General features: G+C 38.4%; 1 protein-coding gene across 4 annotated transcripts in view; it reads left to right on the forward strand.

Moving 5' to 3' along the window:
- cgnb (cingulin b) overlaps positions 1-20,899 on the forward strand; it is a 29,256-nt gene extending 8,357 nt beyond the window's left edge. For 2 of the 4 annotated variants that reach the window (XM_055053890.1, XM_055053892.1), the window contains exons 3-21: positions 196-290; positions 370-439; positions 5,723-5,820; positions 7,463-7,595; positions 7,679-7,891; positions 9,418-9,566; positions 9,824-9,850; positions 11,525-11,624; positions 11,836-12,048; positions 12,202-12,300; positions 13,613-13,873; positions 14,528-14,698; positions 14,935-15,096; positions 15,960-16,049; positions 16,150-16,233; positions 16,306-16,424; positions 17,468-17,576; positions 18,536-18,699; positions 18,781-20,899. In XM_055053890.1, the coding sequence (XP_054909865.1) occupies positions 196-290; positions 370-439; positions 5,723-5,820; positions 7,463-7,595; positions 7,679-7,891; positions 9,418-9,566; positions 9,824-9,850; positions 11,525-11,624; positions 11,836-12,048; positions 12,202-12,300; positions 13,613-13,873; positions 14,528-14,698; positions 14,935-15,096; positions 15,960-16,049; positions 16,150-16,233; positions 16,306-16,424; positions 17,468-17,576; positions 18,536-18,699; positions 18,781-18,862 (2,439 nt within the window). In that variant the 3' untranslated portion in view covers positions 18,863-20,899. Of the gene's footprint in view, positions 1-195; positions 291-369; positions 440-5,722; positions 5,821-7,462; positions 7,596-7,678; positions 7,892-9,417; positions 9,567-9,823; positions 9,851-11,524; positions 11,625-11,835; positions 12,049-12,201; positions 12,301-13,612; positions 13,874-14,527; positions 14,699-14,934; positions 15,097-15,959; positions 16,050-16,149; positions 16,234-16,305; positions 16,425-17,467; positions 17,577-18,375; positions 18,700-18,780 lie in introns of those variants that run through there. The other 2 variants (XM_055053893.1, XM_055053891.1) reach the window with 2 other exon arrangements.
- Positions 20,900-21,278: the final 379 nt, after the last annotated feature.

Raw genomic sequence — 21,278 nt, forward strand, 5'->3', positions numbered from 1 at the left:
TTATTCTCAGATTAAAGTAACAATTCTGGCATTTTTCTCAGAATTCTGACTTTAATCTTCTGAGATCGAAACTCATAACTCAGGAAAAAAGTCAGTTCTCTTTTTATTCAGTGGCCCTAATCCTCTTCTGTAGGCAAATGAATAATCCGTTTTGTAAATATATATATATTTTTTATTTGTTCTCTGTTTTTGAAGGAGACGCTTTCAAGAAGTCTAAGTCAAAACACAGAGATTGCCAGAAGAGAAGAGGCTCAAGTCAAACAGTCTGCTTACAACATCTTCAAAGACGGGTTGGTGAGAATACAAACAAAGCAGAAACATTTTTGATTCTCAGTTTTCAGGACGATCCTCGTTGTGTTTCCTCTGCAGCTCCACGGAGACCGAAGCTTCGTTTAAAAGAAAATCCAGCCTCGCCTTCGAGACGCCAGACAGATTGCAGGTAAAGTCGCGGTTTGTTGTTTCAGAAAACATCCTGAAGATGTTACATGTCTTTTTGTGTACGTATGCAAATGCTGCTTTGTTGGCGATAAGAACAAAAATAGCTGCATACAAACAACGTTGTTTGCATTTTGGGGAAGAAAAGAAATGTGATCGTCTTCCTCATCATGATGTTAAAAGCAAAACATGAAGCAAATTGAGACTTTTTAAGTTTGTCCAAACTGATATGCTCTGTGATTTCTTTTTACATAAAAAAAAATGGTTGTCCTGCTTTTTGAATTTCTGAATATTACACAAGAAATGTTGGATTTTTTTCAGACCACAGTTTTTAAAAGGAGTTTGAAATTAAATATTGTCATATTTCGATTCCAGCGCTCTTCTTTCTAGGTTAGTTTATTAGTAGCAAAAAGACGAAATAGTTCTTTAGCATCACTTTTATGATTATCACAACAATATCACTAAATATTTTGATGAAATTTTAATGTCCTTCTATGGAGGACTTGTTCTTACCTCAAGTGGAACAGAAGTCGACTGAAAAAGATTAAACTTCTCAGCTTTTTTGAAATTGCAGTGTTTCCACTGAATAAGAAGCACAATTAAAATCACTCCTCAATAAGTTTGTGTGACACTTTATTTGAATTAGTGTGCATAAGAATGTTATAACCATGACATAATCACGTTATGAACACAAACAAGTCTTTATGAATGTCTATAACTTCCGTCATAAAGGTAAATAATGTCACGTTTAATGCAGTCACTTTGAAGGTTTCATTAAAAGTGGTAAACACAGGCACTTTAGTGCAAAGTTGGCACTTGTAATGGACTTTTTTTATAGATATGTTTATTAATTTTCGTTTAATAACTACAACACAACACAATGCTGCAGTCCAAAGGAGACAAAAAGCAAAAGGAAAGGTAGGGGGCATACGTATTTTCATAATTTTATAGTCCAAGTCTACAAGTTTATAAATGCCTGTAAAAAAGCAAGATGTCAGTCACAGAGGGGCGTCTTACATTTCAGAAAGTCAAGAGGAATATATTCAAAATAAGCGTCTATAGATTTATTGGAAATCTATTGCGACAGAATATTCTTTTGAGCAAAGACGATTAGGATATTACACAGCTTTGTTTTGGTCACGTTTAATTGGTTTAACGGACTTTCAATGCAACTTTTAAAGCAAGTTTGCATTAAAAGTGTCATTATTTACCGAATGACACTTCATGAAAACAGTTATAGATGTTCCTGAAGACTCCTTTGTGTTCATAGCAGGTGTTATGTCATGTTTATAAGGTGTCATGTCAGCCTCATGCGCACTTTAAGTAAAGTAAATAAAGTAACTTTGTTCATGTGATAAGTCATTTAAAAATGGGGCATGCGATGATCCTCCAACTACTTCCTGTTGTCTTCTTCTTCTTTGATGGTGGTTGCTGATCACGTGCGATGCAAAATAAAAAAGTGTTTCTGCTGGAGTTCTGTGAAATAAGTCAATTTCAATTGGGTCAAAAAAAAACTACTTAAACCGAGCACCAAAGCTTTTTATTGAAAAATGTGTTTCTTTGAAATTGCTCAGTTTCCATTAAGCAGATTTAATTTCAAAATATCAAACTGCACACTTGGAATCGGTGCTGATGTAAACTACGTTTGTTGGCGTCTTCACTTGATGATGGTGGACTCAGTTGTGTTAGGATGACTCTCATTAGAGCAGCAGTAAAGCCAGCAGACGGCTGGCAGCCAGTTCTGGTTTACAGCACATGAAACAGTTTCTGTTTCACTCACTTTGTCTCCAAGGGTTCTCCCTCAGCCGGCCAAAAAATGAGAAATTTAAGACGCATGCCGAGTGCTCCTCTGCTGGGCTTCTTTCAGATTGATTGTGCCACAGCTAGGAGAACTCTTGCCCTTCCTCCTTTAAATTAACATCTACTTGCATAAATTTGCATGCAAAAATGATTCATTTCTGTCCTTAGCAGCTGAAATTGCATGCTCTTGATTATGCATGATACCTGGTGAATTATTTTGCCCGTCTCGTCTCTTGGCAACGTTGCACCTGCAGACGACGGCTCAGTGCAACGAGGGCCATCAATAATTGAGTTGGAGTTGAACCCGGCACCAGCTGGGGGTTGACAGGCAAGACGGGACGAATCCTGTTGGACAAAAACCTCCTTGTTTATCGTGACATAAACCAAACTGTCCATTTTAAAGCCAACAGTAGCAAGTCGGGGTTTTCGAATCCGGTATTGTGTGAAATTAAAAAGAGGATAGAGGTTGCTTTCTGTGCTCCTCAGCCTCCATACATGAACACTTCTTTTGTTTGTATTAAAACAACATGAAACCAGAGCCGGTGCAAAGCTCACCTGATGTTTTTCAAGGTGGATTTTTGTTTTGTTTTTGCTTTAGACTTGTGCTCAACAAGAACAGTCTCTCTCATTTTAAACAGTGCATTTAAAATACAAAACGAGGCATTAGTTCTTTAAATATGTCTTCTCTGCTCTGATGTTTCGCCTGAGTAACTGTAGCGTTAAAGGCTGAATCGTGTCAAACTGAGAGTGGCTGCTGTCTCACCCTGTTTGTGTCCCAGTTTCACCCTGAATCAGAAACTGGCGTGTTGAGTAATCCACAGCTAAGTTCGCTGATCAGGGTTTGTTTGCAAACAGCGCAAACAAAAGACCTGCCTGTTAAGCCAAGAGAATGATGCTATTTAAATGAGTTTCCAAAGTTTTGGAAAGTATTTTTAGGCATCTTCTGAAAGCAAATATTCAGCGAAGTCGAGTTTGATCCACGAGATTCGAAGCAGACTTCTAAGCTAAATAGCTACAGTCACTTTATTTGAGTTGTGTTTAACAGTAGCAAGAAATTAGCAAATTCAATTTCAATAATACTTTATTGATCCCAAAAGGAAAACTAATGTTGTTCTAACTCAGAATAATTCAAGATTTTTTAAAGATTTATGGTGATGGTGATGGCAGGAAAGACCTCCTGTAGCAGTCTGTGTTACAACGTATTTGAAATGAATTAAAATGTAATAAAAATAATTAACATATTTATACAGTGGGGCATTAATGCAAGCAGGTTCCCCCTTGTGGTAGCTGACAAATGTAGCAATTTATATATAAAAAGATAATTGCACAGTGTATATATATATATATACATATATACTAAAAACTAGAACAAAAAATGTTTCTCACTGTAGAAAACTGTACAAACAGTGTCTGACTTGTTTTTACTTCACTGTTAATAAAGCTGTAGTAACAGATTTTAAAGAAGTACAACAGTCCATAGCATGTTATTATTGTGATATAATTTACTTTGATCAAATCTAGACAAACATTTTAAATTCAAAGGCACTGCAAATGTAAACTGTATCATTTTAACTTTTGTGCGAATAGATAAATGTATTAGATTAGATTAAAATCTGCAAAGATTTAACAACAAGCTTAAAAATACTGAATAAAATCAAAGTAAACAACAATATTTAACCTGCTAAAACAAGATGCATTTTTAGATATTTTATTAGTAGTTAAGATTTTGCAATATTTTCTCAGCTCTTCTGGTGAATAATTTAATCAAATAAAATACACTTGTTCACACAGGCTGCAACCAGAGGAGACGGTAAAATTACAGAGAAAAGCATTTTTTCGACTTTCTGTTTCGGGAGCTCACACTAGAAACTCTGAACCTGCTCTTAAACCAGAAGATAATTTTGTTATTTTGTAATTTAAGAAATTAACTTTGACACTTTTGCATAAGGGATGGATGTGCTCATTTATTATAAGGAAAATAAACAACTTTAAGGTATTAATATAACATTTAGAATGCTTTATAGTAGTGCTGTTTCCCTAATAAATACAATACTGGTTAAAACAGCATAAAGATGCTTCACTTTAGATTATTTGCTATGTGTAAGGAAATGTAACTCTGTTACGTTGAGATTCTGTCACTAAAACCACGACTTTGTCTGCTCACCTTTCAGATGAATAATTTATGCACTCGATTTGAGATTAAAAGAAAAAAAAATGTTTTATTGAGTCATGTGGCGTTCATTCTGGTGGATCAAGGAAGTCAAACTCATTTTTATTTAGGGTCATAATGTTGTGATAGACTGTATTGATAAAACACAATCACAAACTAGTAAACTAGTAATGTTAATGTTCTCAGAATTTTTACCTTTTTTCTAAAAATATCAACGTTTGATCTTAGACTAAAGTCAAAATAATTCTGGTAAATTCAGAGGCAAAGAAATCATTTTAAGACAAAAATCACATTTTGTTTTTTGGTTCAATCTTCCTTTGCTCAAAACTGCTTTCACTTAATTGATAAAATATCACCAGGTGCCAAACTCAAAAGCCTTGAGTTTGGCACTTGTTCTAGACTCCAGAGGCTTGGAGAATGCTAGCTAACATACAGCCATATTTTTTTTTTCCTGCCAGGAAAGCCCAACTTTTCATTTGTAACATAGTAAAACAGATTTTAAATGCATTTCAAATGAACCTCACACTATGAAGAACAAACCAAATGTTTTCAGTGTGAGGGAACGTTTTCTGCTTTTAGTTTTTAATTAACAACTGCTTCAGATATAAGGCTCTGTTTAGCCCAGCAGGAGTCTTTATTTCTATTATTTGTGTGATTCACATGAGAATCCAGCTGATGCAATCTACACAAACTGCTCAAACGAGCGTCTCTCTTATGTTATCTTCTGTTAATTATCTCTCTTCTCAGCAAGGAACCGAAGCGTCCCAGAGCGGGATTATCTCCACACTGTCCTTCAGGGGATGAGAAGCAAGTGAATCTTTTGTAAAAAAAAAAAAAAAATCTAAATAATCAGAAGAAGGGAAACATCTGCGAGCCTGGCTCCATTTTTCTTGTCTTCCTCTGTGTGCGCTTCGTTGTAATGACTGTGTAGGAGGATAAAGACGGAGGTTTTACGGCCAGGCTGAGCTTATGGTTGCTTCTCTCTGAGCAGCATGTGAGGTGGGCGGCGAACAAGCTTCTTCTCTCGCTCTGCTGTCAGCGCAGTCGAACATTTTTCTTTTTTATTTAAGGTTCTCAGCAAGGCTTTCTCGCCCAAAGACTTTTTTTTTTGACTGTCAAAAAGTAGGGCAAAGAATCCGAGCATTTATTTATTTATTTATTTATTTATTATTATTTTTAAAAGTTAAAAATAATACACAATGTATAGCATATTTGTGAGGTCGGCAGTCGCTGTGTTTTGGAACATGTTCTCTCTGCCTCTCTGTCCTTGAGCTCCTTCTCTGCCTCACTCTGGTTTTCTGTGAATATTCTGTGCAGAAGGGAGGATCCGACGAAAGCGTCAGAAAGGAGAAACTTGAGGATCTTCACAAGCAACTCGAACGTTACAAGAAGGAACTGGAGCGGGCGCAAGATGAGTAAGGCCACCGTTTTCCAAAAAAATCCTCCTCCGTCGTCCCAAATAAACTCTTAAGTTCAAGTTTCCCCATGATGGGAAAATTTCTTTGCAACAGCAGCAGAGTAAACCAAGGTGCCCAAAGTCGGTCCTGGAGGGCCAGCATCCTGCATGTTTTAGTTCTCTCCCTAGTGGTAGTAACAACCTTTTCAGCAGGTCAATGTTCTTGTTAGGCCTTCTATCGAGCCATCATTGGTCCAGGTGCGTTAAACCAGGGAGTGAACTGAAACATGCAGGATGCCGGCCCTGCAGGACCGACTTTTGGCATCAATGGAAAGGACAATAAGCACTCAAAATGTTTCACATTAGAGCCACACTCAAAAATGCTCAGATAATTAGACTTTCATATGCATGTTAATTGGTCATTTGAGGTTAAGTGCCTCAAGGCAATATCAACTTCTGGCAGAAGATCACTGTCAACAAATTCATGAAGTTGTCAACTGATCTACCGACTGAATTCTTGTCTTATGTTGCTATTCCTCTTCTTGGTTTGTTTGGGGGGTTTTTTTTACATTTATTTGTCCCATTTTACTATTATCCCTAAATAAGATCAAGCACCTTCCCTAAGTGACATTATTAGTAAACAGAGTCAACCTGTGTGTTTCTGTGTCAGCAAAAAATACATCTGTAAATACTTTTTTCTTTTCTGTTCTCTCACAATAATCCACTGATCAGTTCATGTGACATGATTGAATACTGAAAGTCTTTCTAACGGTGGCCTTCGTACTTCCTGCTCTAATGTTTTCGGAAACCTTATATTCAAGTGTGTTAATATCTTGCTTGTGAGATTTCTGAAGTTTAATATATTTTTCTTTAGGACAGAGATGCATCACAAACCTATGTGCAAAACGCAAAAGCAAAACAGGCCAAACTTGCAATTTTCAACGTTTTGCATCCCTTCTAAGATGTAAATAGAAACTTTCTGCAAGGAAAGAAAGGAAAAAATACATCCAAACTATTTGGGCAATTTCTGAGTTATTTTCACAGGGTAATAAAGTCATGTGATAGTTTTTATTGTGGGTCTTTTTCATGTGCAGTTCCATCTCAACCTTACACAAACAGACATAAACATGCAGTAAATTAATCGATTTTCACTCAGCTTTTTGCACCAGAGAGTTAAAAATAAATAAACATGTTTTCACAGAGGCTCTTTAAATGTGTAGGTATTTGAAACTTCAAATGGATGTTTGTGACTGGGTACATAAAATACCAGGATGCATTTGCTCATTGTGAGGGGATTCAAGTCATTTTTCCCATGTCCCGTAGGGGGCGCCATTAAAAACTGACCGTACCGTTCAGAGTTTCACTTTGCAGTTATGGGCTATTAAATTTAGTCTTGGTTTGCTGCATAAACGCTTCAGACAAAATACGTTTGAAGTTTTGGGGTTGTAAAGTGACAAAATTTTAACAGATTGGTGAATTACGAATACTTTCCAAAACACCGTAGAAAGTCGATTAATCTGTCATTCTGCTTTTGTTATTCTGTCTGAAATCCTAATGAAATACATTAAACTGCATAAGAACAGTGCAAATCACCTGAAAAATTATTTTCTTTCACAAAAAATATATATCCTGAGTCAAACTAAAAGGCTGTTTGTGTTTAGACTTGCTGCAGAGCGAATGGCCAGAGAGGTGGCGGAGTCTCGTCTGCGTCTTCAGGAAGATCAGCTGGCTCATCTTCAGGAAGAGCTGAGGCGCGTTTCGGAGAATCTGCCGCAGTCGGACTCATTCCAGTCGGTACGCACGCTCTGCAACAACGCCAGCTAACGCAAAGCAGCGCTTCCGTCCAACAGATTGATCCGCAGCCGTTCTCTCTGCAGGACGTGACGAACCTGCAGGCCCGGTTGGCCGAAGCCGCCATGTTGTACCAGCGGCAGGAGGAGGTGCTCCACCAGCGAGAGCGAGAACTGACGGCGCTGAAGGGGGCGCTGAAGGAGGAGGTGGAGTGCCATGACAAAGAGATGGAGGCTCTGAGGGAGCAGTTCAGCCAGGACATGAAGAACCTCCGAAAAACCATGGAGGAGTTCACACAGGTCGGACAACCGTTGATGCTTTACTCATAAGAGACAGGATGTTGAAAATCCTAAAAGAAGCAACAAGGCAGTTTTTGTGTTTTTATATAAAACTGATGTAAAAACACAAAAATAAAGAAGTAAAAGTTAACAATCGAAGCGTTTAGTCAAGTTCCATCGTTAAATTTTTCATTGAAGATATTTCAAAGGAAACTACATAGGTGGGCTTCTTTTCTGGACCTAAAGGCACACAGTGTTTCGACTGTTTTGCGATTTTCTGGAAGTTTGTTCCAGATTTGTGGTGTAGAGAAGCTGAATGCTCCATGTGTGGTTCTGGTTCTTTGTTTCGCAAACCAGAACCAAAACCAGAAGACCTAAGAGGTTCTGGAAGGTTGTTTATACTTTAGTGTTTTTATGATCTAAAGTTTTAATGACCTTGTTGCTGAAATGTGCTTTACAAATAAAATTAGATTTTAGAAAGAAGATGTTGGATTTTAATTTAGTACAAGTAGAGGATCAGTATTAAGATGATTAATGCGCTAACATCAACCTATATTATATTCTAACTGTATTTATTAACATTTTCATTGATTGTTGTTCTTCACTGTAATTTTTTAGCATTTCTGGTAACTGTCTGATCTTTTGGGGTTGTGTTTTTTTTTTTTAGGCTGCGAGACATGAAACTATAAAAAGCATCTAGCGTTCATTAGCGCATGGTGGGAAGATTTCAGCTCTTATTTTGTGCTTAAAAATAGTAAATTGTCTCTGAAGAGCTACAGCGCCTCAATCACAATGAATAATTTACAGATTTTTGATCTGTTATCATCACTGCACATCACAGTTTTGGTGTAAAGGAGTTTCAGTTCCTCTTCATGTGCAGCTGCAGCAGTGAGGGACAACCGTCAGGTTTTACCTGTCAGGCGTTTCATGACTTATTAAGGGAACATTAGCTCTGGCTTTGATGCTGCATCTGCATCCAGGCTTTTTCCTTGTCATTCTGTTTAATGCATCAGTTCGCTCTCAGCATTCAAACCGCGAAGATGTGGGTCTCTTGAGGTCAGAGCGCAGTGAGAGAGCGAGAGAGAGAGGGGGAAGAAAACTTTGCAAGTTCTGATTGAGATAGAAAACTTTCTCTTTTAAAACTGTCTGTCTCCGTCGGTGAAGTATTTTTGGAGAACTGCAGTTCGGGATGCGGAGGAAACTTGAAGAAAATGTGCAGGAATAGATTAAAATTGAGATTCTTTGAAAAAAGTAACATGTCAAAAAAAAAAAAGCAACGAGAGCAGAATGAAAAAACTGCAGTCTGACTGCAAGAGTTTTTTTTTTTTTTTTTTTTTTGATGAGCTGATTTATTTGGCAGTAGCAGGATAAAAGCAGTCGGATTCCTGTTTATGATGACAGCACAACACGTTTTAATTTATTATTTGTTATTCCTCTTGCAGAGCATACTAATAAAGCTTGAACTCGACACATCCCGATAAAAACTGCCTCCAATTAGTCTGACATGAATTTTCTGCGCGTGTTGCCGTTTGTTTTCGTGTGATCAGTCGCAGGCGCAGATCGAGGAGGAGCGGGAGAAGGTGAATGCCTCCCTGTTGACGCTGGAGGAGGAGCTGGAGAGCAGCAGGGAGCAGGGGGAGCAGTGGAGGACGGAGCTGGAGGCCGCCGCGCAGAAACTGCACAGCACCAGAGAGGAGTCAGTGTCTCCAAAGCAAAATAAAATCCTGATCAATGACGCCATAAAACAGGCATTTAATACTTGAATACAAGAATCCGACTGAAATATTTATACAAAATGATTAAAACAACCACCAGATTTTAAATTCAGATACTGTGTGACATCAAACATTAGACAAAACATTTTTTTTTTAAGTCGTTCAAACCTTTTAAAGTCATAATCATCATTAGTTTTGTTGCTATGTTTGAGCTCTGATTTAATTTTTAATTTGGCAGGAACCGAGAACAGCCCTGCAGCCGAACGTGAGAGAGAAAAACTGTCCTGCTGTTTTGGTTTGAGTAGATTTAGCTCATTTTTGATCAGAACCTGTGATTTACCCTCTTGAAAATCCCATCTGATTATAAACACCCTACACCCTTGGCACACCTGCAAAAAATGAGTAAAAAGCCTTAAAGTGGTGTTATTATCCCACACTGGAAAAAAAAACTATTAAAAATACAAGCTTTCACGTCCATTTGTTCAGTAAGAGGAAAACACCAATAAATACTTCTTTGTTTTTATAACAAACTCCTCTTTTGCATAAAAACCAGAACTAAAGTCGTGTTTTCATCACTGCCTCAAGTGTTTTCTATTGGAATTACATCTGAAGGAAGGTTGTATTTTTGTTCCCTGGCCTTTTTGTGGGTCATTATTTCCCTGAAACGACCCATTTCGCATTTCTGACTGAACTTCTCCAGTACGTCAAATAGTTTGAACATACCTTCCACTCATCACAGATACTTTGCCGTGCTTTTCCTCTTGTTTCAAACCAAATATACCTGGAGCGAACGACGCTGAAAAGTTCAATCTGACCCAGAGGAATTGCTAGAGTCCATTACGATCAGTTCATGTCAGTGCTGAAATGCTCGCTTGTTTTTCCCCTGTTGAAGATTGGCTTAAAGAAATGGGCCTCTGTGTCGCAGCATATTTACAGCCCGTATTTAATTTTTTGTTGACACTGATCCACTTTAAGAAAGTGAACGACAAATTTAAAAAAATGTTTTAATCAAAGTAAATTATCATTACACAATTTTTAATTTTTATTCTTTTTACATTTCTTTCTTCCACTTAATTTTAGATAAAGTTTGGACTTTATCTAAAACTTTTACTGTGGGAAACTTTTATCGTGGGGCTTTTTAAGCATCTTTTTGAGGGTGGATAGTAAGTTTGAAGAGCCCTGTGTCTGTATTGATTATTAGATCATTGAACCGTTACTAACAGTAGAAAACCCAATCATTGTGTTTTAGAAAGAATTCTGCTTTCAATCACAAGTTCTGCAAATCCATCCGTTCTGATATACCATTGATTTAAAGTGAATGTGTGATGCATCTCAGTTTATGATAAAATAATGTGAGGATTTATGCTTTAAGAAAAGATAAACATGACGTTGGTTTGAGGATTTTTATTTCTTTATGTTCAGGGTGAAATGTTAAAGTTTTTCTCTGAACAGTGACGAGCCACCATGATGCTTGAGTGGGAGGTGGACACCAGAATGGGACAATAAATCAATAACATTAATAAATATACGGCATAGTCACTGAAATGATCCAGAACCGCATGGCATTCTGGGAGATTCTCAAACGACTGGAATCAACTGACTCGCTCCCTCTTGGGTTACCTAGCAAAGTCCCGTTGAGTAACTGAGGTAGACGTTTAAAACAGAGACCTGATAAATAATTATTGATATCAATTGATATGAAGAGCTCATATTGTGAAAAGTTTTTCAGCCACATCATCATGAAACATAAAAAAAAAAACCTCTAAATTTGGCACATTTTCACATTTGAAAATGTGAATCTCATCGTTTCCTGCTGCCAGGCTCGGTTCATATTTCAGTGGTTTAATGTTTTGGCTGATCAACAGAAGTCAATTCTGTCTGTTCAAATAGCATTATGGGATGCAGGCTGTAATAAACCGCGTTGCTGTTTTGTCTGCAGACTGAAAAAGTCTCGTTTGGAGAAGGAAAAGGTTGAGGGCTCCCTGAAGGATCTTCAGAACAAGCAGCCTGCGTCTGACGATGCCAACGCTTTAAAAGAGGTGATTCAGACCACAGTCGTGAAGCTAAATGATGATTGTGTGTGGGTGAATTTTTGTTGTTTTTAAAGTAAAACTTTTCCAAATCTCCCATCAGCTCAACAACAATTTTAGCTTTTCTCATCAAATCTGTCACGTAAAACCCGTTGCTGTGCGCCTTGCCATCTTCCTCTTGACTCAAGCGCATCATCTGTCTCCGATTACTTATCCCAAGGAGCTACGGCGATGCCATGACGACTTGAAGCGTACCCGCGCCGATCTGGAGAGACAAAAGGGCGAGGCGGAGGAGAACGCCGGGGCACTCGAAGCCCTGAAGAAGGCGAGCGGAGAGAAGGAGGCCGAGCTTCTGTCAGAGATTAGCAAGCTGAGGGAGCAATTTGTGGAAGACAAGGCCGAGCTGGAAAAGGCCCTCGAGACGGCGAAGGAGGTGAAACATCATCTGAACAAATGAGCTTGATGAGACCATTTTAAGGATGATCTATTGTGCAAAACAGAAAAGAAAGAAGTGCTACAAAATACATGCACAAGAAGCAATTTGACTTATTTTTCTTTCCCGGTTGTTTCTCACTCTTTCCTGCAGGCATCTGTTGCATCAGCAGGGACGTCTGTGGTGGACGGCGGCACCACCCAGGAGCTGCAGCAGGAAAACACTCGCCTCAAAGACAGGCTGGCCCGCATGGTACTTTACAACCGAGAAACAAAACGACGTGCATGCAGAATTATGTAAACACAAATACTTCAGGAAACAAAACGACGTACTCCTACATGGGCTCTAATTTCATCCCAGAAAAGTGAAGTAGATCCTGTCCAGAGAAAACTGAGCTGAGAAAATAATCCTTCTGAGAGGAATTTGCATAAGATGTGTGCTATTGTCCGTGTTTATTGCAAAAGCGTCATGTTGCATTTGTTCAGCAAGTCTTAATCCTGTTATTTTTGCTGAGCAAATTCTCCAAATTTCTCATTTTAAAGTGAGAAACGACTTAGTATATGTGGAGCCTGCGGAACCGTTCAGTCCCTTTTGATATTTTTCAATATTACAACCAAAACGTTTGGTTGTTTCATTGTGATTTTACGTGATAAACCAACACAAAGCAGCTTGTATTTGTGAAGCGGAAGGAAAATGATTCATGGCTGCCACGATTCAGCACATCAAGAAACCAAAGGTTGTTTTTTTTTTTTTTTTTTTTTTTTTTACTCATTCCTTTTTGCAACATAGCTCAAGTTCAGTCAGACTGATTGGAGGCCATTTTGAAACAGGCATTTTCAAGAATTGCCACAGATTCTAAACTTGATTTAGGTCTGGACTTTGGCTGGTCCATCCCAATACCTACAGATGCCTTCATTTAAACCGTTTAATCAAATCTCTGGCTGGATGTTTTGTTTTGTTTTTTAAAAATGGTGAATTCAGATTGATGCAGTGTCAGTTTGGAACTGCATGCAGCAGCTTACATGGAAAGTTTAATTTTGGTGTCATCTGAATCAGTTTCCTTCCACTTTGCACTTTTTGTTGGTCTACCACAAAAAGCACAATGAAATACATTGATTTATTGTTTTTGTGAGAACAAATAAACATCTAAAAAGGGTGTGACTAACTTTTGCAGTCGTAAGTAGCTACACATTACAAATGTGCAGAAAACTTTGTTGATATTCCGCTAATGTAAAAAAAAACCCACAATTTTGCAATTGCAGGGTTTCGATTGTATAAGAAAAAATATGCCACACCGTCATCCTCCTGCTACTTCCTGTTGTCTTCTTCATCTTTTCCGCCAGTAGTAATAACCATGATCACATGACTTATGCAAAAAAAGTGTTTCCATTCTGTTCTAAACTATAATACCTTAATTCATCACCATTGCAAAAACTTTTTATTGAAATATTTTTTTAAATTGCCATGCATATTTTAAAAAAAAAAAAATTATAAATACTTGTTTTAGTTCCCAAAACACCTTCTGTAAACCCATCTGTCTCAAGTGTTTTGTTTTCTTGTCTAGCAATCAAAGCTTCAGTCCAGTGTGCCGCGCAGCTCGGATGCTGAGGAGGAGCTGGAAGCCCTGGAAGACGAGAATCGCTCCCTGAAGTCCCAGCTGGAGGAGGCCAAGAGAGGCGCCACCCGGCTGAGCAAAGAGCGGGACGACCTCACCCGGCGGCTGGAGGAACGGGACCTGGAGAGGGAGGCACTTCGACGGGGCAAAAGCGACCTGGAGGAGCAGAAACGGCTGCTGGACCGATCTCTTGAGAAGATTAACAAGGAGGTTAGCGTGTGTTGGGTAAATGGGACTGAAAAAGTCCCATTTTGCTCGTTTTTATTCTTTCATTTGGGTTTAAACAACCTCAAGTGCTTAAAAAAAACACCCAGCTATTTTTTGGTATTAAGTTAAAGTTTGTTTTGGTGTCTGGAAAGTGAACCATTTCAAAAACGTCCCCATTGTTAAGGCACAATCAACAGGTTGGGTTGCCATTACCATGGGAACCCAAGTGGAGCTCCAGCATGTTTGCTCAGTATGTTCTATACAACGGCTGCTGGAAAAGGCAAGTGTTTTGTTGTTGATTTACCATCCAGAAACCATTTGTAGCATTCTTGTTGGTTGTGCAGGAGGTTCCACTTCTGCTTTTCAAAGATGTACAGTTGTATAATTGCTCATCTGTTTGCAGCCAATTTTATGTGTGAGTGTTAACGTTGAGTAGGGAGGCATTATTTGAATTTTGAAGTGACAAGAGGCCCCAAAAGGAGATGTAAATACGCAGAACTGATGAGACTAAAATCTCATTATCTAAGAACAATTTTCTGCAAAAAAAAATTAATGAATGCCTATTCTAACCTGTTCAAAAAAGCATAGTAGGTCACCTTTGAATTAAGTTCTAGGTGTTTTTGTCATCAGTACCTTAATTTCTCATCCTGCTCTCAGATGGAGTTGATGATGGGAGATTCTCGTCAGTCGGTGGCCACTCTGCAGACGCAGCTGGATGAATTCAGGGAGCGATCGAGGAAAGATCTGCTGGAGGCGCAGCGAAACAGCAAAGACCGGCTGGCTGAGCTTCAAAGGGCTCAGAATAACCTGAAGGCCCAGCAGGAAGAGGTCAGGAGCATGTTTCAGTTGAAAAATAAAAGCACTGTGCATATATTTGTCATATACTGACGTGAATGTCCTTTTGCAGACTCTGTTCCACCTCTATTTTTTAGTTATTTTTATTTTGAATTCATGTGAGTTGCCTATATTTATGTTGAAAACCCAGGAAGAGTTTTTCTTCTATCGTAGAATATAAGAATCCTGCAAGATTTTACAAATGACAAGATCTTGTTTCGCTTTTCCAGGTTTCTCGTCTCAAGAAGGAGCTGCTGACCTGCAGCGAGGAGAGAGACAGCGCTCAGCTGGAGAGAGATCTCCTGAACAACCGGCTGAAACACTTGGAGAATGAGCTGGAATCCGAGAGGAGCTCCCACTCAGACCGAGGCCGGGAGATCCGGGGCCTGGAGGTGAGACCGCTGTGGTCAAAGGTCGTGACAGGTGGAGTCTAAAGTTAGATAGGAGTAAATCAGAATTGTGGAGCAACTGTCGTTCACCTCTAAAATAATAGAATGTGTGAGACAGAGGTGGGACCAAGTCAGGGTTTTGCAAGTCTCAAGTGAAGAAAGGCAAAAGTCGGGTCAAATCCCAAGACTGAAACATGTCATTTCAAGTCCTTTCGACTCTTTCTTTTAACAATGTTGCGATTATATGTTAAATGTAAATAGTAAGCGGTAGCGTCAATGGAGCCCAAAGTGCATTTGCTGATAACACAAAGTTAGCTAAAGTCAGTTATTAAAAGAAAAGTACAGCTTTCAATTCTTTGTGCAGCTTAAAATGTGGAACAAAGTGGGAAGCTGTTGCAGATTCTCTTCTTACAGGTTTTGCATGTTCCACTCGTCATAACTACATCATAACTCACGTGCACAAAAGAAATTACTCGCGGGAGCATATCTGCTTTAAGTGTTGTTGTTATAAATAATAACATTCTCATTATTATTTTTTTTATCTTGTTCATTTGATTGGTTGTTCTGCAGCTTATAAGCATGGAAAAACAGAGACAGTGTCTGTCTGTTAATACAGAATGAGTGAAATGAATTAATGGGGTCCACTTTATGAATAATATGTATTTTAAGCTTTAGATTTTGGGTGAAATATCAAGTCTTTTCAAGTAAACAGATTCAAGTCCAATTCAAGTCCCAGGTTATTGGTGTAAAAGTGAGAGTCTAAAATCTTAATACTAATGACTCCAGTCCAGGTCATGTGTCTCGACTCCCCACATCCGGTGTGAGGTGAAGCATAGTTTGTCCCTGAAGTGTGAAGTTCTTCACAGGATAAAATCAAGACGCTGGAGATTGAGCTGGATGAGGAGAAGAGTGGTGTGGAGCTGCTGAACGATCGCATAACCAGGAGCAGAGATCAGGTGCAGCATGACATTTGAATACACAAATAACCAGGAGGCGTGAAGGCCAGAGCCGTCCACTAACACCAGCTGCTGGTTGTCTCCATTTGCCTCCACTAAGGTGGACCAGCTTCGCTCGGAGCTGATGCAGGAGCGCTCAGAGAGACATGACCTGGAGATGGACAAGAGCGCCCTGGAAAGACAGGTACGCCCAGGTCCCCTCAGCAGTTTGTTCTAGGAGGTCTGCTTATTGATCTTCTTCTTCTCTTTCTCACAGGTAAAGGAGCTCAAGTCCCGCCTGGCTGACATGGAGGGACAGAGCCGACCCACAGCTGGAATCACGTTGCTGGAGAACAAGATCCAGGAGCTGGAGGAGAGACTCCGCAGTGAGGAACGGTACATGACAAAATAATACAACATCAGCTGACTTCACTCAGGCTGCACAACTTTAAATCAACTCTTGGAAATTGTTGGTTTTGTGCTGAAACACAATCAGATTGGATTATGTAATTCTGATTGGAAATCTGTTAACTGTGTTTGTAATAAAGTAAAAGCTCCAAGCAAGCTAGAAAAACTGGACACTAGGGCTGAAATGATTCCCCGAATGATTCGAGTACCTCAGTTATTAAAATTCCTCGAGGAATGCACGTCTGAATTAGACAAATGTTTAATGGTCTGTAAGGATCGTGCTGTCCAGTAGAGGGCGATAAAGTTTACAGTAAAATCATAAGAGGAATTTTTTTTCAGCCTTCCCTGTCAGTCATAATTTCTTGAGTTTATGTTTGAAGTTTAAAGAAGTTTAAAATTTTGGCTTTAAAGACGAATGTGTGGAGAAATTATTTAAATTTCTCCACTGTTGTAATTTCTAGGCTCCTACATCATTGTTTTTAAAAATCTTTGATTTCCGAGTCTTCACTAATGCACCAAATAAGGATTTTTAAAAGTTCAGGGTTTTTCTTTTTCTATATAATTTTCTGCTGCATGGATTTAGATATGCGACTGAAAATGACATTTTCACTTGTTTTTGATAACATTAAGTCCTCCAATTTGAAAATGGCCGTTTGTATTCACTCAGGTTATGTCAACATTTGTTTTAAGATTTGAAATATTGAAGCAGAGAAATATTTACTTTTAAGTTATGTTAAAATTAAGTCAGTTTCAGTAGTGCTACAAACAGAGGAACCACAAACAGCTGTCCAAAGAAATATTGTAATCCAAAAACTTAGCTATTTAATAAAGAATACCCTATCATAAAATCCAATACACTTTTTGTTATAAGTTCAAATCTCTTAAATAGTTTTGGGTTTCTTTTAGCTCACGGTGGATTCCCACACCTGCTGTCTGACATCAATGTAATGCACCAGTAATTACTAAACAAATCCCTTAGACATCATATTTATGGCCCATTTCCAATTTTCCAATCAATTCCCTACTTATAGAGAGAAGACGAGCATCCAGGCATCCCAGAGACGAGCAGAGAGAAAACTGAAGGAGCTGAACGCCACGTTGGACCAGGAGAGAAGCCAGCATATTGAGCAAAGGGACCAGGTAAATATTCTAGTTCGAATGCTAATTATATCAAGTTTAACTCATTTCATTTCAATATTGAGTTGCTTTTCTATGTCACCTTGAACACTAAATATAAAATCGTGTTTTAAAAGTGATTCAATAAAATATATCTGTTACATTTGTCCTTGCTTTTTGGCATCATCTCTTTCACCATCGTGTTACATTTTTTCTTTATTGTTCCCTCTGCTTTTAAGTCATCACAACGTCACCTTCGTAGCAAATCAGTCGTCCTCTTATTATTCTTTTCTAATTATTTTTGTTGAGTATTGTGTTTCAAAACAGAATCAATTAAAGGGTATTTTGCATCCTTTATCTGGACTCTGAACCGTTTTTCTTTCCCGTTCTTTGTTCCATCCGCCATCTTTACTCCAGTATCAACTGTCTATCCGGTTAAGGATGGCCAGCAGCGCCCTCTGTTGGACGGCGGCGAAACTACATCATTGACAAAAGATCTAAACGAGATCCGAAGTTAACGGAACGGAACACATTTAACCTAATAAACAATTATACGACAATTTATTATATATATTCATCTGCTGCAGATCTTTTTTTATATATTTAAATGGAGCACTTTCATTGTTTTTATCATGTTTAGTGGTTTTTTGGGGGGGTCAGATCCCAGAATGGTGGGGATGAAGGATCCAAAGTCCCAAAATATTCCTAAGACTCCAAGAAGCATTGACTCTTATTGATAGAGTTTAAACAAACCACAGTTTCTTTACTTTTTAAAGACTGATTGTATGTGCTCTTCTCCTAACCCATTCCCAACCTCCCTCAGTCACTAGAATGACCCCTGACCTGTGTTGTTCGTCCATATTTCTGCTGCCACATCATCTGCAGCCTACCTGTCATTCATGTCTTCCCAAACGCCCACGTCTTCACCTTTAACCTCCTCTGTTCCCCTTTCACCCCCTTCCTCTTCCTCTGTTCCCTCCCAGTTGACCCTCCGTGTTAAGGCCCTGAAGCGTCAGCTGGACGAGAGCGAGGGAGAGGTGGAGCGCTTGGAGGGAGTCCGCCGTAAAGTCCTCAGAGACCTGGAGGAGCAGCAGGAGCTCCAGGAGGCTCTCCAGGCCAAAGTCGCAGCGCTGGAGAACGACCTGAAGTAAGTCTCGGCCGCATTGCAAAGCTATCAAACACATCTGCAGAGTGTTGACTGACATTTCTGTTGCTTTTCTTCCCTAAGGCGAAAGTCGCAGCAGACTCATCGCCTGGCTCTGACATCATCCGCGTTGAGCTCCGACGAGGAGGACGGCCCTCCATCTTGAGACAACCACAAATAAAAATGTTAAGAAAAGACAAGAGATTAAAGAAATCTCACCTGTGAAATTCAGATTTATCTGATTTTCTTTATTTTAACACTCTGCTGTGGTTATGATTCCTTCAGAAATGTTGTCTTTTATCTGTCTTGGATTTTACAGATTAACAGCATGTTTAAAAAAAAGTTTGACTGTCTTATGTGTTTGTTATAAATACAGTGGCAGCACATTACTGCAACATGGTTGTTAATCTATTCGGGTCAGTTTTACTTCTCAACCAAAAAGAGACCCGTATGTTTTATGTATGAAGGTTTCCTTGCATGATAACTTATATCCTTCAGTTGCAGCTCCCTGCATGTCTTTATGTTTAAAATGAACTTCTTTATTTTATTTTTTAACTTTTTTTTTTTTTTTACGGTTTTGACTGTGACAGTTTGGGGCCAATATTCTGAGCCTGTATTTTTACCTAAAGACAATCAGTAGCAAATAAATTTCTGCATATATCAGTTTTTATAACTGTCAGCCACAAAATGAAATATTTAAAAACTTAATACACACTTTCATCTTTGCCATGAATTTTGTTCTTTTTTTATTTAAAAACAGAAAATGGATAAATAAATTTGACTGAATACACAGCGTCAAAATTATCCACATGTACAAACATTTTTTCTTTTGTATTTTTCTTTTGTAATACCAGCAAGTTAGATTTTTGACCACTATTTGGTTAGAAATCATCAAAGATGCTTACTTTTTGGGATTTTTACTCCATCTTCATTATATGGTCCACAAGAACCTGTCAGCAAAAACAGACCCTCAGCATGAGGATGCCACCACTGTGCAGAAAGGCACAGATTATAAAGTAGAGAGAGGAGTTTCAATGAAATAGTTAAATTAACTTGCCATATAATAGTAAACAGGCCTGGACAGCCTCATTCAGAGGAAATGCCTCCTACTTCAAATTTCTATTAATGTGGAAAACACATTGCAGATATTCTAGGTCCAGATAGAGACGTGTTCAAGGACGTCTAATAAAGCACTGAAGTTTTTCTGTTCATTTTGGAAAAATTTTATCTTAACGACACATTTAAAATTGTGTTGCAGTAACGATCTATAAAATATTGAAATTATTTCCACCAATAGAGTTCTTAGCAGAACTGTGATCAGCCATTTTGTTCTTGAAAAAATGTGATTTAGATTTTTCTTTTTCGTGGAAATTCTGCCAGTTAAAATTGTGAAGAATCGACTCCATCATTAATAAAGCTCCTTTATGAATTAAAAACTCTCGGGATCTTTTAGAAGAAAATCCCATCTGCAGTGACTTTTGCATCTCTTAAAAAAAATAGTTTGAGGAGTGTAAACATTAAAAAGGAATCTCCATCTGTTAGGCATGACTGTAAAGTTTAAAACATTTTAAATACTCATAATTCTGGACAACCCTAACCAATTAATTTAAATTGAAATTTACTCTGAAGTGGATATTACAAAGTATACTGGTGCTGTGTGTGTATATATCTGAGGATATGGAGAAAAATCCACAGTCAATTAAAAAATGCTGCACCTAATTCATTTTTTATAACTAAATGGAAAACAAAATGTTTCAAATGCATCAATCAAAGTCACAAATGAATGATGACATTAATATTTATGGTGACTGTGTGTAATGTTCTGTTCAGAACTGTAGAAACTTGAATTATCTCCACTGTAAGGCAATGTAAGGCGCCAGCTAAGACGCCTTACATTGAGCTTCATGGTTTAACTTCCTGTGTCATGGCTGCAGCATTGTGTTTCACATGCTTGCCTTTTCCTGCATCTTCTGTGCATTTCTGTGGCAGGACCCATTATATTACTTTTGTAAGAACATTGTTTCAGTAGTTATGGATGTTTATAATTTTCTAATGGTGGTGTTATTGTCTGTTAGGATTACATATAAGGATGCTGTTAAATTAAAAATGTGTTTTTTCTTGAGTTGGGAAGCTTTTGATTTTACTCAAAGGAACTTTAACCAAAGTTTGGACCTTGTGTAAAATAAAGAAAATGTTTACAGTAGGATCTCTCTGGGTTTTGTCTGATTCCAGTACAGTGAACATGTGCAATTATGTAGGTATGAAATAATGTAATAGCTTGTGGCGCCGAGTGGCTCACAGAGAGAGAAGGTGCACCATATATATGGCTCACAGAGAGAGAAGGTGCACCATATATATGGGAACCACATATCTAATATCCCAAATGAAAAACCTTTGATATCCTTTATTTTTTATTAAGGCAGCAGTGTGGTAGAGGTTCTTAAAACAAGCCAGCAGAGGGATTCTTTTAGCCGTGGTTTTCCATGCCGTCTCTAATCCTCACATGGTTTACTGTAATTACTCAAGACATCAAGCTGTTGGAGTGACTCCACCTCTTCCAGCCTGACTTTCCTGTGGGTTTT

The sequence above is a fragment of the Poeciliopsis prolifica genome, unplaced genomic scaffold, assembly GCF_027474105.1.
Source record: "Poeciliopsis prolifica strain line A6 unplaced genomic scaffold, Auburn_PproV2 SCAFFOLD038, whole genome shotgun sequence".
In the NCBI taxonomy this organism is placed as follows: Eukaryota; Metazoa; Chordata; class Actinopteri; order Cyprinodontiformes; family Poeciliidae; genus Poeciliopsis; species Poeciliopsis prolifica.